Source organism: Dromiciops gliroides, chromosome 1, assembly GCF_019393635.1.
Source record: "Dromiciops gliroides isolate mDroGli1 chromosome 1, mDroGli1.pri, whole genome shotgun sequence".
NCBI classification, from domain to species: domain Eukaryota; kingdom Metazoa; phylum Chordata; class Mammalia; order Microbiotheria; family Microbiotheriidae; genus Dromiciops; species Dromiciops gliroides.
The window spans coordinates 302,878,279-302,894,619 of record NC_057861.1 but is presented as its reverse complement, the minus strand read 5'-3'; the positions used below and the strand labels follow the sequence as shown (position 1 = coordinate 302,894,619).

The window sequence follows — 16,341 nt, the reverse complement described above, 5'->3', positions numbered from 1 at the left end:
GAGAATGCCTCATTTTTATGAAAATTGCACTGCTTTTAAATGCTCCAAGCTACCTTTTGGAGGCACAGATCAGTTAATACAGAGGTCAGAAACATCATCACATGAGCTCCAGTGAACACAGACAGGCTGGACCAGCTTGGATGTGTGGAGTCTGAGGGTCAGAGGTGCTCCAGGGAGATCCCTCCAGAAAGTGAGTTCTAAGTCTCTTACGGGCTTCTCAGAGAGGAAGGGAGGGTGGGCAGTGATGAACTCTAGGTTAGTAGACAGTTCCAGGAAAGTGATAAAAATAATCTCTCTCCAAAACTGATTAACCTTCCTATACCTGTCCTGAGAAATTGGACTGATGGAAAGATTTTGGAGTCTCCCGGGCCAGGATCTGTTGCAGCCTGTGAGAGGGATCTACTCTGGATCACGTCCAGACCTTTGAGATCTCTGAAGCCTCCAAAGCCACCATTGTAATCTAGGTAGGTAACTATGGACATATGTGCTTGGTTCAGAGGAGCCTTACATTTCTAGCCATAGCACGTGTCATTGTGAAAAAGTGGCTAGGCAACAGGACATCCCATTTGTTGACCTTTGGACACAGAACTACTGAGGTCCAATCTGTTATTTTAATAGTGTTGGCTGCTTTCTCTGTAGTATTGGCCAAAAGAATAACCATTCTAGGGTGGTCACTTTTCACTTTCCTGTTTCTCATTCAGATTATCACCTTCTCTCTCTTCCTCTGCCTTACATTCCATGCTGAAGTTCTGGGAGACTTGCGAGGTAATCTACAGGAAAGGTGCGACACAGAAGAAACCCAGAACTAATCTCCTGGCCTCTATTTCAAATATATTACAAACAATATTGCACATTGGGGAACTGACCTTCACAATAAAACAACAGGGAGGGGCAGCTAGGTGGCACAGTAGATAGAGCACCGGCCCTGGAGTCAGGAGTGCCTGAGTTCAAATCTGGCCTCAGACACTTAACACTTACTAGCTATGTGACCCTGGGCAAGTCACTTAACCCCAATTGCCTCACTTAAAAAACAAAACAAAACAGGGAAACACAATCAAAAGATAGCCAGGTGGCTTTACATAGGTTCCAGGGAAACACATCAAAGATAGTAAATTCATCTGTTGATCCATGGTCAGAATACTAGGGCAAACATTAGTAGGTGTCAATAACATATAGGTAGGACTGCAAATTGTCTGATGCCAAAAGATTTTCACTGAAGCAAAAGACACTTCTTTCTATTGTTTATTTTTGGTGTCAAGTTCCACAATGCTTACATTAAATATCTTCATTATGAAACATGATTCTGAGAATTACCACTGGCATTATTGTTCTTTACCCACAGGGGACCTTCTGAATTTGGTATTCTTGTGATATGTTTTTTACAAGCTGACAATTTCCTTTGCTCATGGAAATATATTATCGTTCCAGTGGAATAAACTCAAGATTCATAAAGGGTAAGTCAACTATATTTACATTAAACACCTCTATTATGAAACGACTCTGAATATGTGTCTTGTGTGTCTGACTGTCATATAAGGCTGTCATAATATTTTATGATAGCCTTTCTACTTTGAAGAAGGTAGTGCTAAATAAATTCTAACAAGGAACTTTACAAAATTGGGGTCAAATTCAGGGATTATTTAATGCTTAAATTGTGCTCAAATTCCTGGCCATAGGTTGGCCTCCTAAACCCAGTCAGCCTTTCTGCAAATGTGTGCCTTTGGTCTCAAAGATAATATGTGGATTGATCTTGTGAATTCTTTCCCCACTATGGGTAAAACAACTTAAAACACACATTCTATTAACAGAGTTGGGGCTGGGCCAATAGTGTCACCTGAAAGCATTAAATTCTATCTTTTCTTGCTTCCTGGTGAAAGAAACAAATATAAGGAATAAGAGCTTCATTGGTGGGGTATAGTGGGAAGAGCACAAACCTGAGAATCAGGAGACTTGGCTTCTAGGATCCTACAATTGTAGATTTAGAGCTAGAAGCAACTGTAGAGGTTACCTAATTCAACTTCTCTCATTTTATAGGCTCAGACAGGCAAAGTGTCTTGCCCCAAGTCACACAAGTACTTGTGGCAAAGACAGGATTCAGACTCACTGATTGCAAAGTCCACCATTCTTTTTTTTTTTTGCAAGGCAATGAGGGTTAAGTGACTTGGCCAGGGTCACACAGCTAGTATGTGTCAAGTGTCTTAGGCCAGATTTGAACTCAGGTACTCCTGAATCATGGGTGGGTGCTTTATCCACTGTGCCACCTAGCTGGCCCAACACCATTCTTTATATTGCATCATGCCAATCTAGATTCTGTCATTGGGCACATCCCTTTACCTATCTAATGCTTCACTTCCATCACCTATAAAATAAGGGGATTGAGCCATCAGGAGTTCTTAACCTGGTGAGCATTAATTTGTTTTTCAGTTTTATTATATTTCAATATAATTAATTTCCTTCAAAATTCTGTGTATTTTATTTTTTTCATTTAAAACCATTCTATGAAGGAATCTATAGGCTTAGCTGAATGGAAACAAAAAGGGTGAAGAACTGTTCTGGATGGGCTCAGAGGGTTCCTTTTCACTTCTAACATCTTATGATCATACATTCTACAGTCAAGATTTTGGGTACTACAGATCAGGTGACCCTTTTCTTCAGGAAAATCTCCTAGACTCCCTTCCACCCCTCTCCTAAGAGGCCCTTCTGTTCACCCTTGCAAAATCCCACTATGCTGTCATATTTATTGGGTGACACGGTAAGTATTAACTTCAGTTTCCTGGCTGACCTCAGCAGGATAACTATTTTTCTGGCTACTTTCAATTCCTCTGTGCTTTTAGCAAGTAAAGGTTGGATGTTAGGGTTTTGGTTTGTTTAAGTGCTGCTGTCCCATATCCCTAGATCCAGTCCTTGTAATAACTATAAAGTAAGACTTAGGAAAATTGCAATCCATCTTCAGAGAAAGAACTTATGGTATCTAAAAGCAGATTGAAGCATAATTTTTTTCATAGCTCCTTAATCTGAAGTTTTGTTTTTGTCTGTTTTCTTTCGCAACCTGGCTAATGTGGAGATGTTTTGCATGACTACTCACGTATAGCTTATATTGAATGGCTTGAGTTCTTGGAGGTGGAGGTGGGGAGGGAGGGAGGAAGAGAAGTTGGAACACAAAGTTTTAAGAAATTGATGATCAAATTTGTTTTTACATGTAATTTTGAAAATAAAATTCTAAATAACTATAAAGTGCGTGCAAGGAGGCAAAGTGTTTAGGAGGGACGTTGAAGCAACATTCTCCCAGTTTTCTTCCATTTCATGGGTCCAATCAATCAAATTTAACATTAAAATTTAACTTTACATTTGGTCAAGTATATCAGAATCACTTGGAAATAATTTTTTTTCCCAAGCCTGAGAAGTAGGCTGGCATTGGCTGACTAGTGGCCCATTTTACAGATGGGAATGATAAATGATACATGCAGATGAAATGACCAAGTTGCAGAGATGTTAAGCAATTTTCTCCAAATCAACCAGCTCGTTAAAAGCACAAGTGAGATAAGAATTTGAAACCATCAAGCTATCAGGATAAATACACTGAACTCTTCCTCCTCTGTCCTCCTATTAAACTTAACAGTCTTACCATTCAATAGAGTTCTTAGCTCACTACTACATTTGGTTGTTATCTAGTTATTTCTTGTGATTATGTATAGGCTTTTAGGGGCAGCACAACATAGTAGGAAACTGAACTTGGATTCAGGAGAGGCCCAGCTTCAAATCCCATCTTCCAAACTTACTGGGTATGTGACCATAACCAGCTCACTTACCCGTGCTTTCACATTCATAAAATGGGGATAATGACATGTACTTCACTTAGTCCCTAGAGTTAGTTTGAGGATAAAATAAAGATATATATATACATATATATGTATATACCATATACACACATATATACATATATATGTACATATGTGTATATGTAAATGTGGATATATACTATAAAGTGCTTTCTATGTAAGTATGCAAGGAGTATGTAAAATATAAACTGATTTTATTATTACTACCTGTCTCACATGTAATATTTCTTGGTTAGCGTTGGTTGAAATGAACTGAATTTGTATTTTTCTTCCATTGAGATTATAAACTCCCTGAGGGTAAGAGTTAATCTTATGTTTCATTATATACTTAGAGAATTTAGCATAGTGCTGGGCACAAACTGCTTAATTAAGTTTTTTTGTTGTTGTTGTTGTTGTTTTTTTTTTTTTGGCGGGGCAATGAGGGTTAACTGACTTGCCCAGGGTCACACAGCCAGTAATTGTCAAGTGTCTGAGACTGGATTTGAACTCAGGTCCTCCTGAATCCAGGGCCAGTGCTTTATCCACTGTACCACCTAGCTGCCCCTGCTTAATTAATTCTTCTTTTTTTTTTTTGGTGACGCATTTGGGGTTAAGTGACTTGCCCAGGGTCACACAGCTAGTAAGTGTCAAGTGTCTGAGGCTGGATTTGAACTCAGGTCCTCCTGACTCCAGGGCCTGTGCTGTATCCACTGCACCACCTAGCTGCCCCTGCTTAATTAATTCTTAAGGCAAACTGGGTTTTTGTCTGGCTCCCTGAACCATTCCATGCCTGGGTTGGGCTATCTCATGGTAAGGAATGGAGAGCCTGCTCCCTCTTCTCTGGGATAGAGGCAATAACAAAATAAGCCATCCTCTGGACTTTTTATCCCTGACTCAGCCTACATCCCTGTGGGCCTTGCAAAATGTACCAAACTATCCTTTCTCTTGTCTTGTTTCCACTGGAATTATCCTCTGGCAATCACACCTCATCATGTCAAAAGGCTTGTGCTGGAGAATGGCTGATCTCTGAGGAGCCGGCTGAGTTCATGGCTCTAATTTATCTTTGAGGAGTTGGCAGGACAAAGACCACTGTCTAAAAGATAAATGACCAAGTGCGTCATTTGTAAACCAAATCCAGTTTTTCATAGCTGGTTTTCCCCACTAGGAATGTAGGGGGTAGCCATGCTAGGATCAGAGTTGCTTGATCAGACCTCTGTGCCATCTTTTATGGCGGTACTGTTAACTCTCTAGGGTACAGGATATCATTGTCGCTGCCAGCCCAGTGCTTATTTGTATTAATGGTTAGCTTTCATTTGTAACCACAAGTATCAGATGGTTGGTGTTAGAGGCATAACCATTTGGTGGAAGACTTGGGTTAAGTCAGAAGATGTAGGCTTAGCCACTTATGCCATATGTGATTATAGACAAGTGGCCTGCTATTCCTAATCCTCAGTTTCCTCGTCTGCCAGAAGCTAATAATATACCTGTCTTCCTTAGAGGTTGTTGGGAGGATCCAATGAGTCTGTGAAAGTTCTTTGTAAACCATATATAGTTATCAGTTATCCCTACTTCCAGAATTAGGCTTCACAGTGTTACTTATGTGATGACTGGTATAAGATCTATTGGAACATTTTAACATGACTTCTTCCTGATGATATTCCTATAATGTCAGCATTAGAATGTTATTTGGTAAACAGTAAAATTCATTATAAGGTGGATCTGTCCTTGGCTTAATCCAAAAGACATTTATTGTTGAAGTAACAAAAAAAAACTTCATGGAAAAGAGGTGTTTTCACTCATTCATTTGCTCATTAAACAAACATTTATTAAGCACCTGCTGTGTGACAAGCTCTATGCTAGGAATTATGTAGGAGAACCTCAAAGATGGCATTTTTTAACTTTTATTGTTTGGAAAATTAGTTCTGTTGATGACTTTTTTTGCCAGGCAATGAGGGTTAGGTGACTGGCATAGGGTCACACAACTAGTAAGTGTCAAGTGTAGGAGGTCGGATTTGAATTCAGGTCTTCCCGAATCCAGGGCCAGAGCTTTATCCACTGCACCACCTCGCTGCCCCCCAAAGATGGCATTATGCTAAATCTTCTTTGTCCTTTTTTGTGTATTTCTTCTGATACAGATAATTAAAAAAAATAGTACAGGCCCTTGTTAGAAATGCACTTCTAAAATCTTATGGAATTATCTCAGTTGGATATTCTACTCACTAGGTAATTTGGAGTTGAAAGGAATCTTAGAGATCATCTAGTTTCATTCTCCTTACCCCCTTTTTTACAGATGAAGAAAGTGAGGCCCAGAGAGATTAAGCAACTTGCCCAAGATGACAAAGGTGGCAGCAGCATGTCTACCAGAATGTAGACCCAAGTCCTCAACTCTAATTCCCGTGCTTTTACCATTAAACCATACTGGCGTATTCACAGCTGAAGCATCCTTCCTCTACCCATTGGGTTTCAGTGAGCAAATGTGGAAAGATTTGTAATTTGATAAGCTGAGCGACAGCTGAAGTTATGATTCTCTAATAATTAACATGTAACTTGAAAATTAGTTTCTCTGTGAAATCTGCCTTGGATGAACAGAATATGACGTATGTACTCATTAACCCCAATGCAACTGATTGCTTTCCTTTCCTCACTAGTATATATTTATGTTTGTGGGTTTTGGATTATATACACATATACCTATTTGTCTGCCTTCCCTCAAAAATTGCACACTTCTTGTTTTATTCCTACTTAGATATTTAAATACCTACCTACCACTGCTAAAATTTGTCAACTGGCTAGTGTTTACCAACATTCAGCAAACTGGTGGATTAAGCCAGGGAAACTGTTTCTATCATTAACTTTGTTTATTTAAGTGATGGCTGAAATTCTCATTAGGGACCATTGACACAGATTTCCCTTCTAACCCCACACATTGTACTTCAGTGGTTTCTGTTTCTTTTCACAAACATAACATTTTTATTTAAGTTCAAGACAAATTTAGTTTTCCTTGTTGGAACACAGAAGGCCAAAAATGACTGATCTGATTATCCCATTGTGACAACTCAAAATGAACAGAAATGGCCTTTCCTTGCCTGCAAAGGGGAAGTGAAGGCTTATTTTTATTCATACTTGAATGTTAGAACAAACCACAACCATTAACTCCTTAATACTTCCTGTATTAGAAGTGTCACAGTGAGATGATAGCTTTCCTAGATGCTGCATTTCAAGTTTCAGCCACAACAAAGCATTTTGTTTTACAGATTTCTGATATATCTCATATTTGATATTACATATTAAAGTCATGTGTGTTGTGGTCTTTTTCTTCTGTTAGACTGCATAAACATTCTGCTTCTTCTAGAACCTAGTATAGTGCTTGCATCTATTATGCAATTAAGACATTTTAATGAATTAATGGCATCTACATTTCTTAACATGTGGGGCATGGACTGGGGTCATGGAGAGATTTCAAAAGGGCTATGAACTCAGATGGGGAAAAATATAACTTGATCTTCACTAAACTCTAATAAATTGAGAATTTACTCAATTATTAATGTTTTAAAACCCCATTATTATTTTTTGTTTGTTTTTGTGAATGAAGGTTAAGTAACTTGCCCAGAGTCACACAGCTAGTGTCAAGTGTCTGAATCTAGATTTGAACTCGAGTCCTCCTGAATCCAAGGCCAGTGCTTTATCCACTGCACTACCCATCTGTCCCCAAAACCCCATTATTCTAAGAAGTTCATAGACTTAGTCTATGAAGGTTAAGAAGCCCTTATCTAGATTGAGGGGTAAAATCATTGTGGAGAAGGGGTCCACTTTTCCTTTCCCCACACAACAACTGCTGACTAACTGTCACCTACTGTCATTTATAGCCAAGAGCCCCAGGAGAACTCCCTTGGTCAAATTATTCCACTTAAAGCTCAGTCCACACAGACAGCATCCCAGGAAGCAAGCCCTGTGGAGTAGGAGCCAGACATCTCCATTAACAACCTGACAAGTGTCAGGTACAGGTAGGTCAAGCTATCTGAAGCAGCAAGATGTCCTGAAGGAGTGATTGAAGCCAGCCTATTCCAGGTGAATCAAACCAACACTACTATCGCAATCAAATCCTCCCCTCCTACTACTGGGGGAAAAGACCTGGCAACTGCTCTCATGGGTGCTACAGTCCCTGCCTCCTCAGCCACCACAGGTACTGAAGACTCAGAAAATAAAAGTTTTACACCAAAGTCCTCGGCACTATCAAATAACCTTAAGAAAGATATATGAGTTTAAGTGGAATAAAGAAGATGCATTACTACCTGCTTTGCTGCTGCATCCTAAGGACCATCTAATTTATTTGTTTGTTTGTTGGGGTTTTTTGGGTTTGTTTTTGTATTTTTGTCTTTTGGGGCAATGAGGGTTAAGTGACTTGCCCGGGGTCACACAGCTAGTAAGTGTCAAGTGTCTGAGGTCAAATTAGAACTCAGGTCCTCGTGAATCCAAGGCCAGTGCTTTATCCACTGTGCCACCTAGCTGCCCCCTGGACCATCTAATTTGGAGGTGAAAACTATATTCATTGTTTCCCCCATTAGAATGTGAACTTCTTGAGAGTAGGGAGTATCTTGCTTTTCTATCTGTGCTCTACACAAAGTAAGTACTTAATAAATGCTTTTCATTGATTGATTGATTGATTGATTGATTCATTCATAGTTCAATTCCCTCATTTGATAGATGAGGAAACTGAGGCCCAGAGAGGTTAAAGGAGGAAACAAATAAGATGACCATCAGTTTGGAGAATGGCTAAACAAATTATGGCACATGAATATCATGGAATATTATTGTAATAAAAGAAATTGTGAATATGATGAATACAAAGAAGCACAGAAAGATGTAATTTAACTATTGCAAAATCAAATAGGCAGAAGCAGGAAAAGTAGAGCCAGGAAAAGAACATACATAATGACTACAGCAATGTAAATGAAAAGCCCTACCACAAAGCATTAAAAAATGAATGTTGTGACATTATAAAGAACGAGCTTAGCCCCAAAGAAGAGAGAAGACACCCCAAGGCACACAATGTTTGTGGAATATTGGTTTTGTTAAATTTTTTTCAATGAAAAAATCTTTATTTTAAGGGATGGTGAGGGGTTGGTTCTATGAGAGAAAATCCAGTTAATGAAAAAACAAAAGATATCAATACAAATCTATTATTTTAAAAGTGACTTGCCCAAGGTCACACAGCTGGGTAGCCATAGAGCCATGACTGTTTTCTAAGCTTGGAAAAATTATATACTTTTACTTAGCCTTTTGATCTCAAGGTTAAAAGCTTTCTATACCCTTTTGTTGTACTAAGAACACATAGTAAAACCAATTAGACAAAATAGAATTTTGTTAAAAGCAGATACAAACCACATACTTTATTAATCATTAACAATATTAACAGGTCAGCCAACCTCAGGAATGATATTTTAAAAGCTGTATTCACTTATTCATCATTACACAAACTTTGATTGATTTCTCCATGTAGAGTTCTGTGTTTTCTCAAGGGCTGTTATAACAAGCTTGGTTTACAAGGTAAATTCCTAGTATATCAGACATAGTGTAATCATTTACTTTCTGAAATGATCTCTTGTCAGGCTTGTGTGGCAATACTATAAAAGGGATTGATCAATTATAACCATTTGTGGTTGGGTGTGCCCTTTGTTAAACATGGCTGCTGTCCTGCACATGTGTTCCCCAGATGAAGTTTCATCCCTAAAACCCTGCTTTCCTTCTCCACATTTTGCATACCACTTGGATATCCTTTGTCAGCTGAAAATCCTCTATAATTATTGAGCTTCAAACTTCAAAAAGCTCAAGATGAACTTCAGCAGACAAAACATTGTTCACATTCAAAAATCAAATTAGAGCATATGTGGGGGACTTTGTATCTGGGGAACATGTGTCAGGAAGAGTAGTCATTTCAAACTCAGGGAATATATATAACAAATAGTGTTGGTTGGTCTGATCTATAGTGTGCTACATGGCCCAACCAAATAAATTCACCACCAGCAAAGTGATTATATTGTGCATAGTGCTCTGGGACTTGACTTTGAAAACTTTCTTTTTCAACGGCGTTCATACTGGAAACTTTCTTGTTACTATATTTTATTTGCCTTTCCTTTTTATTATAAACTCCTAGGGCAAGAGCTTGTATATTTTCCCGAGCACCAAATAAAACTCAACAAATTCAGCAGACATTTATAGAGCACCAACTGTACTATGGATAAGAAACAGTACTGGTCAGTGCGAGGGGGTTTCCAAAGAAGAGTATGCATAGACCCTGCCCTCTAAGAGCTTAGGTTATCCTCAGTGGGGGCTCAATACTATTCTGGTCAATGAATTAATTTCCTAAGTATATGCCTTAGACACTTTCCCCCTTACTTTAATAAATGTGACTCCACTTTGACCCATTGCCCACAATTCCCTTTTTCAAAATAGGCCCAGAGAGCATACCTTTTGCTTTAACTGTAATACCATCTGTTTCATTTGGTGGAACTCCTTACAAGTGGCACAGCAGGTTCCTGCCTTCAGCACATTCTCTACTTTTTCATCATGTCCTGGGAAAGAAGACTGGTTCAGTTAGATCTAAAACATTGAAAAGAATCATCTCTTGTGCATGGAGGCATCAGCAGGCTTCTATTCTGACCCTGAAACGTGCAAGGTATACATGTTAGCAATTTGTACAGCTCTTCAGTCACTGATGGGAGGGCCACAGGTCAGGGGGGAATGGTGTGAAAGAGACCTTGCTGCATTTCAAACCCAGCTGTTTCGATTTAAGGGTCCCCAGAGCTTTTCTACTTTGTGATGTGAAACTGTTTGCCACTACCCTTTTATCAGTACCTCTCTAGAAGGCAGGCCCTATAAATCTGACATGATTTATACTGACCTAAAAGGGCCAATTATTCATGCACTGTAAATTATATCCAAATCCCAACAAGATTCTGGAGCACACACAAAGCTGGTCTTCATTGCAGATTCATCTGCTATTCAGGAAGCACTTCCAGATAGGGCAAGATTGTGAGAGGCACAGTTTGGAATTGGGAACTGACATCAATGTAAGGGACTTGAAGCCAAGTTGGTAAACAAAGGATCATCTGAAGGTATTAGGAATACTAACCATATTCGCAACTATCTTAAAACCGATGGAGCATTTGGAGAACATTGTCATACCCAGACTAACCCAAAGGGTTAACTAGTATGGCCTTCCATGTTCTAGGGTTTCATTATAAAATTGTTTTCACTATGACACAGGAATCTAAGAGTGATAGGAACACAGAGTCAATAGTCAATAAAATATCATCTTCTTGACACAGAAAAGAAGAAACCAAAATTCAAAACCTGGAGAGGGTAAGTGAGCAAAGACAGCAGCGGTTGCCAAATGAATTTGTTCTGCTGAGATATTTAAATGGCAAAGAAAAAGATAGTGTGGACCTACGTGGTGGGCAGGACAATTTGTCACCTGGCATATGTCATCCAAAAGGCTTAAAACCAACCTAGTATGTGGAATCCATGCATACTAAGCTCTTTAAATAATCACTGGTGGTGCAGTTGGTGATTTAGGGATCACATGGGATACATGATCTGTTCTTGTCTTTATTTTTTTGGTGAGGCAATTAGGGTTAAGTGACTTGCCCAGGGTCATACAGCCAGTGTCTGAGTCCAAATTTGAACTCAGGTCCTCCTGACTCCAGGGCCGGTGATCTATCCACTGCGCTACCTAGCTGCCCCTGTTCTTCCTGTCTTTAAAGCTTTCTACCTCTATACCTTTGCTCAACCCGATTCTCTAACCTGATTCTCTTCAGGAATACAGAACTCATTCCCTCTTTTATGTGTATCAAATCTTATCTTAAGGGCCAGATTAGATTCCACTTCCCCCATGACTCCTTTTATAATTACTCAGCTAGTAATAGTCTCTCTTTTCTAAATCAATTGTCTTTAGCTCTCATTTGGCAGGCATTATAAAAAGAATTCCTTATGCTGTGGTTGTCTATTTGCCTTATTACCCCAACTACACTCCAAACTACTTGAGGGCAGGGAATGTCTTCTTCTTAAACTTAATTTCTCCATGGTGCCTACCACATTAGAAGCATGCAACAAATACTTGTTGAATAAGTGAATGAATGAGCAAGGTACCAAGGGAATTGTGTACATAGACACATCTCTTCTCAATCCTAACAATTTAATCCTCTCTCTGCTGTGAAAGTCTAGTTTGAATAGGGGCAAGTGAACCAGCAGAAAGTGCCCAGAGGGTCAGGGTGGTATAACCCCGAGGAAGAAAAAGGCAAATAAGTTTTTAGTAACCAGGAAAACTAGGGAGATAGTAAAAAAGCACTGAGCTGCCCTTGATAAGTTTAAGATACCACTTGCATATGAATTATACTTTAAGCCAGGGGTGTCAAAGTTAAATAGAAATAGATCTCTGCTGGCTGAATATTGATGCAGAAAACCACAAATTGACATTACATATGTTGTATTATATTTTTATTTATTTTGTTAAGCATTTCGCAAATATATTTTAATCTCATTTAGGTCATATTCCTGAGGTTTGTAGGCCGTTTCTGGGCTGTGAGTTTGATACCTCTCCCCTAAGGGACTGTTAGAACAATCAGATGTTATTTCTGAGCCATAGTCAGTGACCTCTGGAGGATCATGGAGAATGATACTGTAGTACTGTAAAGTGGAAAGTGTTATCTCAATTTTTATAAAAGGAAAATAGACTGAAAAAGACTAATTCCTGGCAAAGTTTTAGAATATATATTAATGGGGTTGAAGGAAGATAAAGAGGAAGGTGAGAAATAGGGGAGTACTCAGGGTAGCCTGGAGTCAAGTGGGGGGAGGGAAAGCAAGAGGGAAGGGAGCCCACAATGTCAGCCGGATGGAATATCACCATGAACTATGAATACGAAGAATTCAGAGAACCATGGGCAAGACTTATCTGAACTAATATAGAGAGAAGTAAGCAGAATCAGCAATGACTACAACAATGTAAATGGATAGGAAAAGAAGAAGCCAGTAGAAACCAAATGCTATTTAATTATAATGTCTAAGAAGGTTGGCCCAGGGGAGGAGTTGAGACATGGTACCTTTCTTCATATATCTGAAGGGCTGCCATGTGGAGAAAGGAACAGATTTGTTCTACATAGAGAAGATTTATTTTTTTCCATAGGGAAAAACTTTCCAACTGTTAGAATGATCCAAAAGGGGAATATGTTGTTTCCAGAAATGATCAGAGAAGTTCTGCAAACAAAAGTGAAATAGCCACTTATCAGTTATGTTGAAGACAGAATTCTTGTTTAGGTACAAGTTGGATTAGATGGCCTCTGAGGTCCCTTCTGACGTTGAGATTCTGTGGAACATTTGGGTGTGTATATACACACATGCATCTACATACATGTAAACATGATTATACACACATATATATCACACAGCATATACATTTACATATATATCACACAGCATATACATTTACATATATAGTGTAAGATATACAAATATTTGTGTTTGTCTACATAATCTCTTTATCACAGTGGTACTAGGGATATGGAACTGCCCGACATTCCTATCCCCAGTGGCACTTGAGGAGTCCTCGAATTTCCTAACATTAATCTGATGACAGAACATAAAACTGTGAGTCTTGCTTACTCTGTAGGAGCTAAAGGTTTTACTAGAAACTTTCAATTCAATTAAAATACTTATTACACACCTATTATACACAAAGCACTGTCTTTGACCCTGAAAAGGTATTCCTTCTTCCCCTAAAAATGTCTGATTTTGCATTTCAAGGAATTATCAAAAGGTAGAGTGTCAACAATGTTACCATCCAAAGTATGTATGAAATTCTGTTATAGCAGTAACAGAAAAGCAGTCAGCACCATGGCCAGCAATAGTAGAGCATTGGAGTGTATTTGACTAAGTTCCACAGGGAAGATGTGGGAAAACAAGGGAGCTCCAGTTGGGACTACATGAATTATGGCAGCCTCTAGGAGAGCCACTACTATATATGTATAAAGAGAAAGGTTTGCTACCTGTGGCAGTGCATTTAGTTAGGCTGCCTCATCCTTATGCTTTGGGGCATTTTGGCTTTTTCACAGAATAAAATCTGGGTGAACCTCTAGCGTGTGGAAGGGTTCTATGTTCTTCACTTCCACTTCCATGCACCAGGAGAAATTTACCTGGATACAGTTTGTTCTTCTTCCTAAATCAGCTGCTAACTAGTAAGGCAGAAGATGGGACAGTGTTTCTACCAGTTTTCTGATGATTTATGGTGCTGTTTGGTGCCAATTCCACAAAGCAAGAGGTCAGCATTCTGGTAAGGACTGAGTCTTTTATGAGAGGGTCTCCCAGAAACAGCTATGTCTCTATATTTTTTGAAACCTGTACTTTTTCTGAGACTGTCACATTACCTTAGGGGCATGTTTTGAGAGCTATGATGTAACATTTGTTTGTGTTCAGATTGGCTGAGATAGATGACCTCTGAAAATAGGCAGAAAATGCTATTCCATCTTCCTTTGAAAGTAGCAGCTTAATATCCAAACATGCACGTGCGTATACACACACACACACACACACACACACACACACACACACTACCTGACAGTCTGAAGGGGAATAATGCTGCCTGTTTCTCAATCTGCCTCACTCCAATATACCAATCTGTCAAATGCTTTCTGTATCCTGAGTAAGAATCTACACATTATTCAATCTGCCTGTGCAACTTTCTGAGAGTGGTGTTAAAAATAACAATGTTTTACATGAGTTAAGGGCTTTAGGATATAATACCAACTCCTCTGCCTAGTTGTTCATGTCTTTCCATATTCTTATTCCAACCTATTTTTCCAGTTTGATTTCACATTGTTCCCCTTCATGTGTTCTATCATATTCCAATGAAACCAAATGATTAGATGTTCCCAATTTGAACATCTCCTACTTCCCATTTCCACTTATTCACAGATCCAATGCCTTATGTTCAGAATGCCTCCTCTTATTTCTACCTTTCAGAAATTTATCTAGCCCTTCTCTGCCTTCAGTACTCAAGTTAGCTGCCAAATCCTCTTTGCAGTTGTTTTTCTAATTGCCCTTACTTCAAAGTGCTCAAATCACCCTATATTATATTTATTTATAAGTGTTTATAATCTCCCCAAAGAAGGTGAACTCTGAGAATATGGACTGATTCATTTTTGCCTTCATGTTCTTGGGACTTACCACAGTTCCTTGAACCTTAAAAGCATTTAATGTTTGTTGTATTGAATTGAATTGAAAAAAATACCTTCTATACAAGGTAGTTTTTAATGATATTTTAAAATGTAGTCTATAAGCATCTGAGATTATGTCTATTTCTAGTCCCATAAGATGAAGCCTGTGTTGATGATTCTGTGAGAAAAAACTCAATTCAAGATGCATTTTCTTTAAGTTTGTTCTAACTCTGTGAAGGTGCCATATTGCTGATTGACCACATGGTGGCATGTAGTTCTGTTTTTTTTCCTGACTCTTCTGTAACATTTTCAGGGATTGAGTATGTGAACTATTTATTAGAGTGCACATCGATATTTTTTAGTAGCACTTTACAAACTTTCTAAAAAAAAGGCAGAAAAGGTTGCCAACATCATGCATGAGGAAAGTCCCACAAATATGCAAAGTATGTTAGTTTATTATTCAACATTGTTCATGTAAACTGGGCCCACAAATTACTGGGGTTTGGAAACTTCTGAGAGGGCCTGGGATATGTCCGACACTTGGAATTATAATAAGCCATTCTAGATGTCAGGGACATTTTATCAGAAGACAAACAAAGTGGAGAAAATGGAAACTAGGCAAGCCAATTAACTGTAGGACATTTCCCTTCAAGTCCTCTCTCCCAATACATTAGTTACCTCAATCTCTTTCTTTCTCTGTCAAATCTTGCACAAAATATTAGCTTTTGCTAAACTGGCTCTGGCTTTGTGTTTCCAAAGAGGAGAATGAGTAACTGACCATAAAACTATTGCCATGGGCCATCTTGCCTCTGGTAGGGCTGTAGTTCATGCATGTTTGCCATCATCTATCATGTGAACTGACTGTAACCTTTCAATCATCAAAGGACAATATTCAGGTCATTCTCCCCCTTTCTATTCTACTTACCCTTTCTTTCTTTCTTTTTTTTGGTGAGGCAATTGGGGTTAAGTGACTTGCCCAGGGTCACACAGCTAGTAAGTGTCAAGTGTCTGAGGCCGCATTTGAACTCAAGTCTTCCTGACTCCAGGGCCGGTGCTCTATCCACTGCACTACCTAGCTGCCCCCACTTACCCTTTCTTAATAACCAGCTGTGCCTGCTTTTAATTTAAAACTACTTTGATCTTCTTTAATTTTATAGACACTAGGGGGAAGCTAAGTGGCACAATGGATAAAGCACCGGCCCTAGATTCAGGAGGATCTGAGTTCAAATCTGACCTCAGACACTTGACACTTACTAGCTGTGTGACCCTGGGCAAGTCACTTAATCCTCATTGTCCTGCAAAAAACAAATTTAAAA

The 16,341-nt window shown here is 38.9% G+C and overlaps 1 protein-coding gene across 1 annotated transcript in view; it reads right to left on the bottom strand.

Annotated features, from left to right (window-relative positions):
• Nucleotides 1-16,341, bottom strand: part of CCBE1 (collagen and calcium binding EGF domains 1) — a 356,051-nt gene that overhangs the window by 11,951 nt on the left and 327,759 nt on the right. Inside the window, exon 7 of the mRNA XM_043978435.1 lies at nucleotides 10,287-10,372. Within this exon, the coding sequence (XP_043834370.1) occupies nucleotides 10,287-10,372 (86 nt within the window). The remainder of the gene's footprint in view (nucleotides 1-10,286; nucleotides 10,373-16,341) is intronic.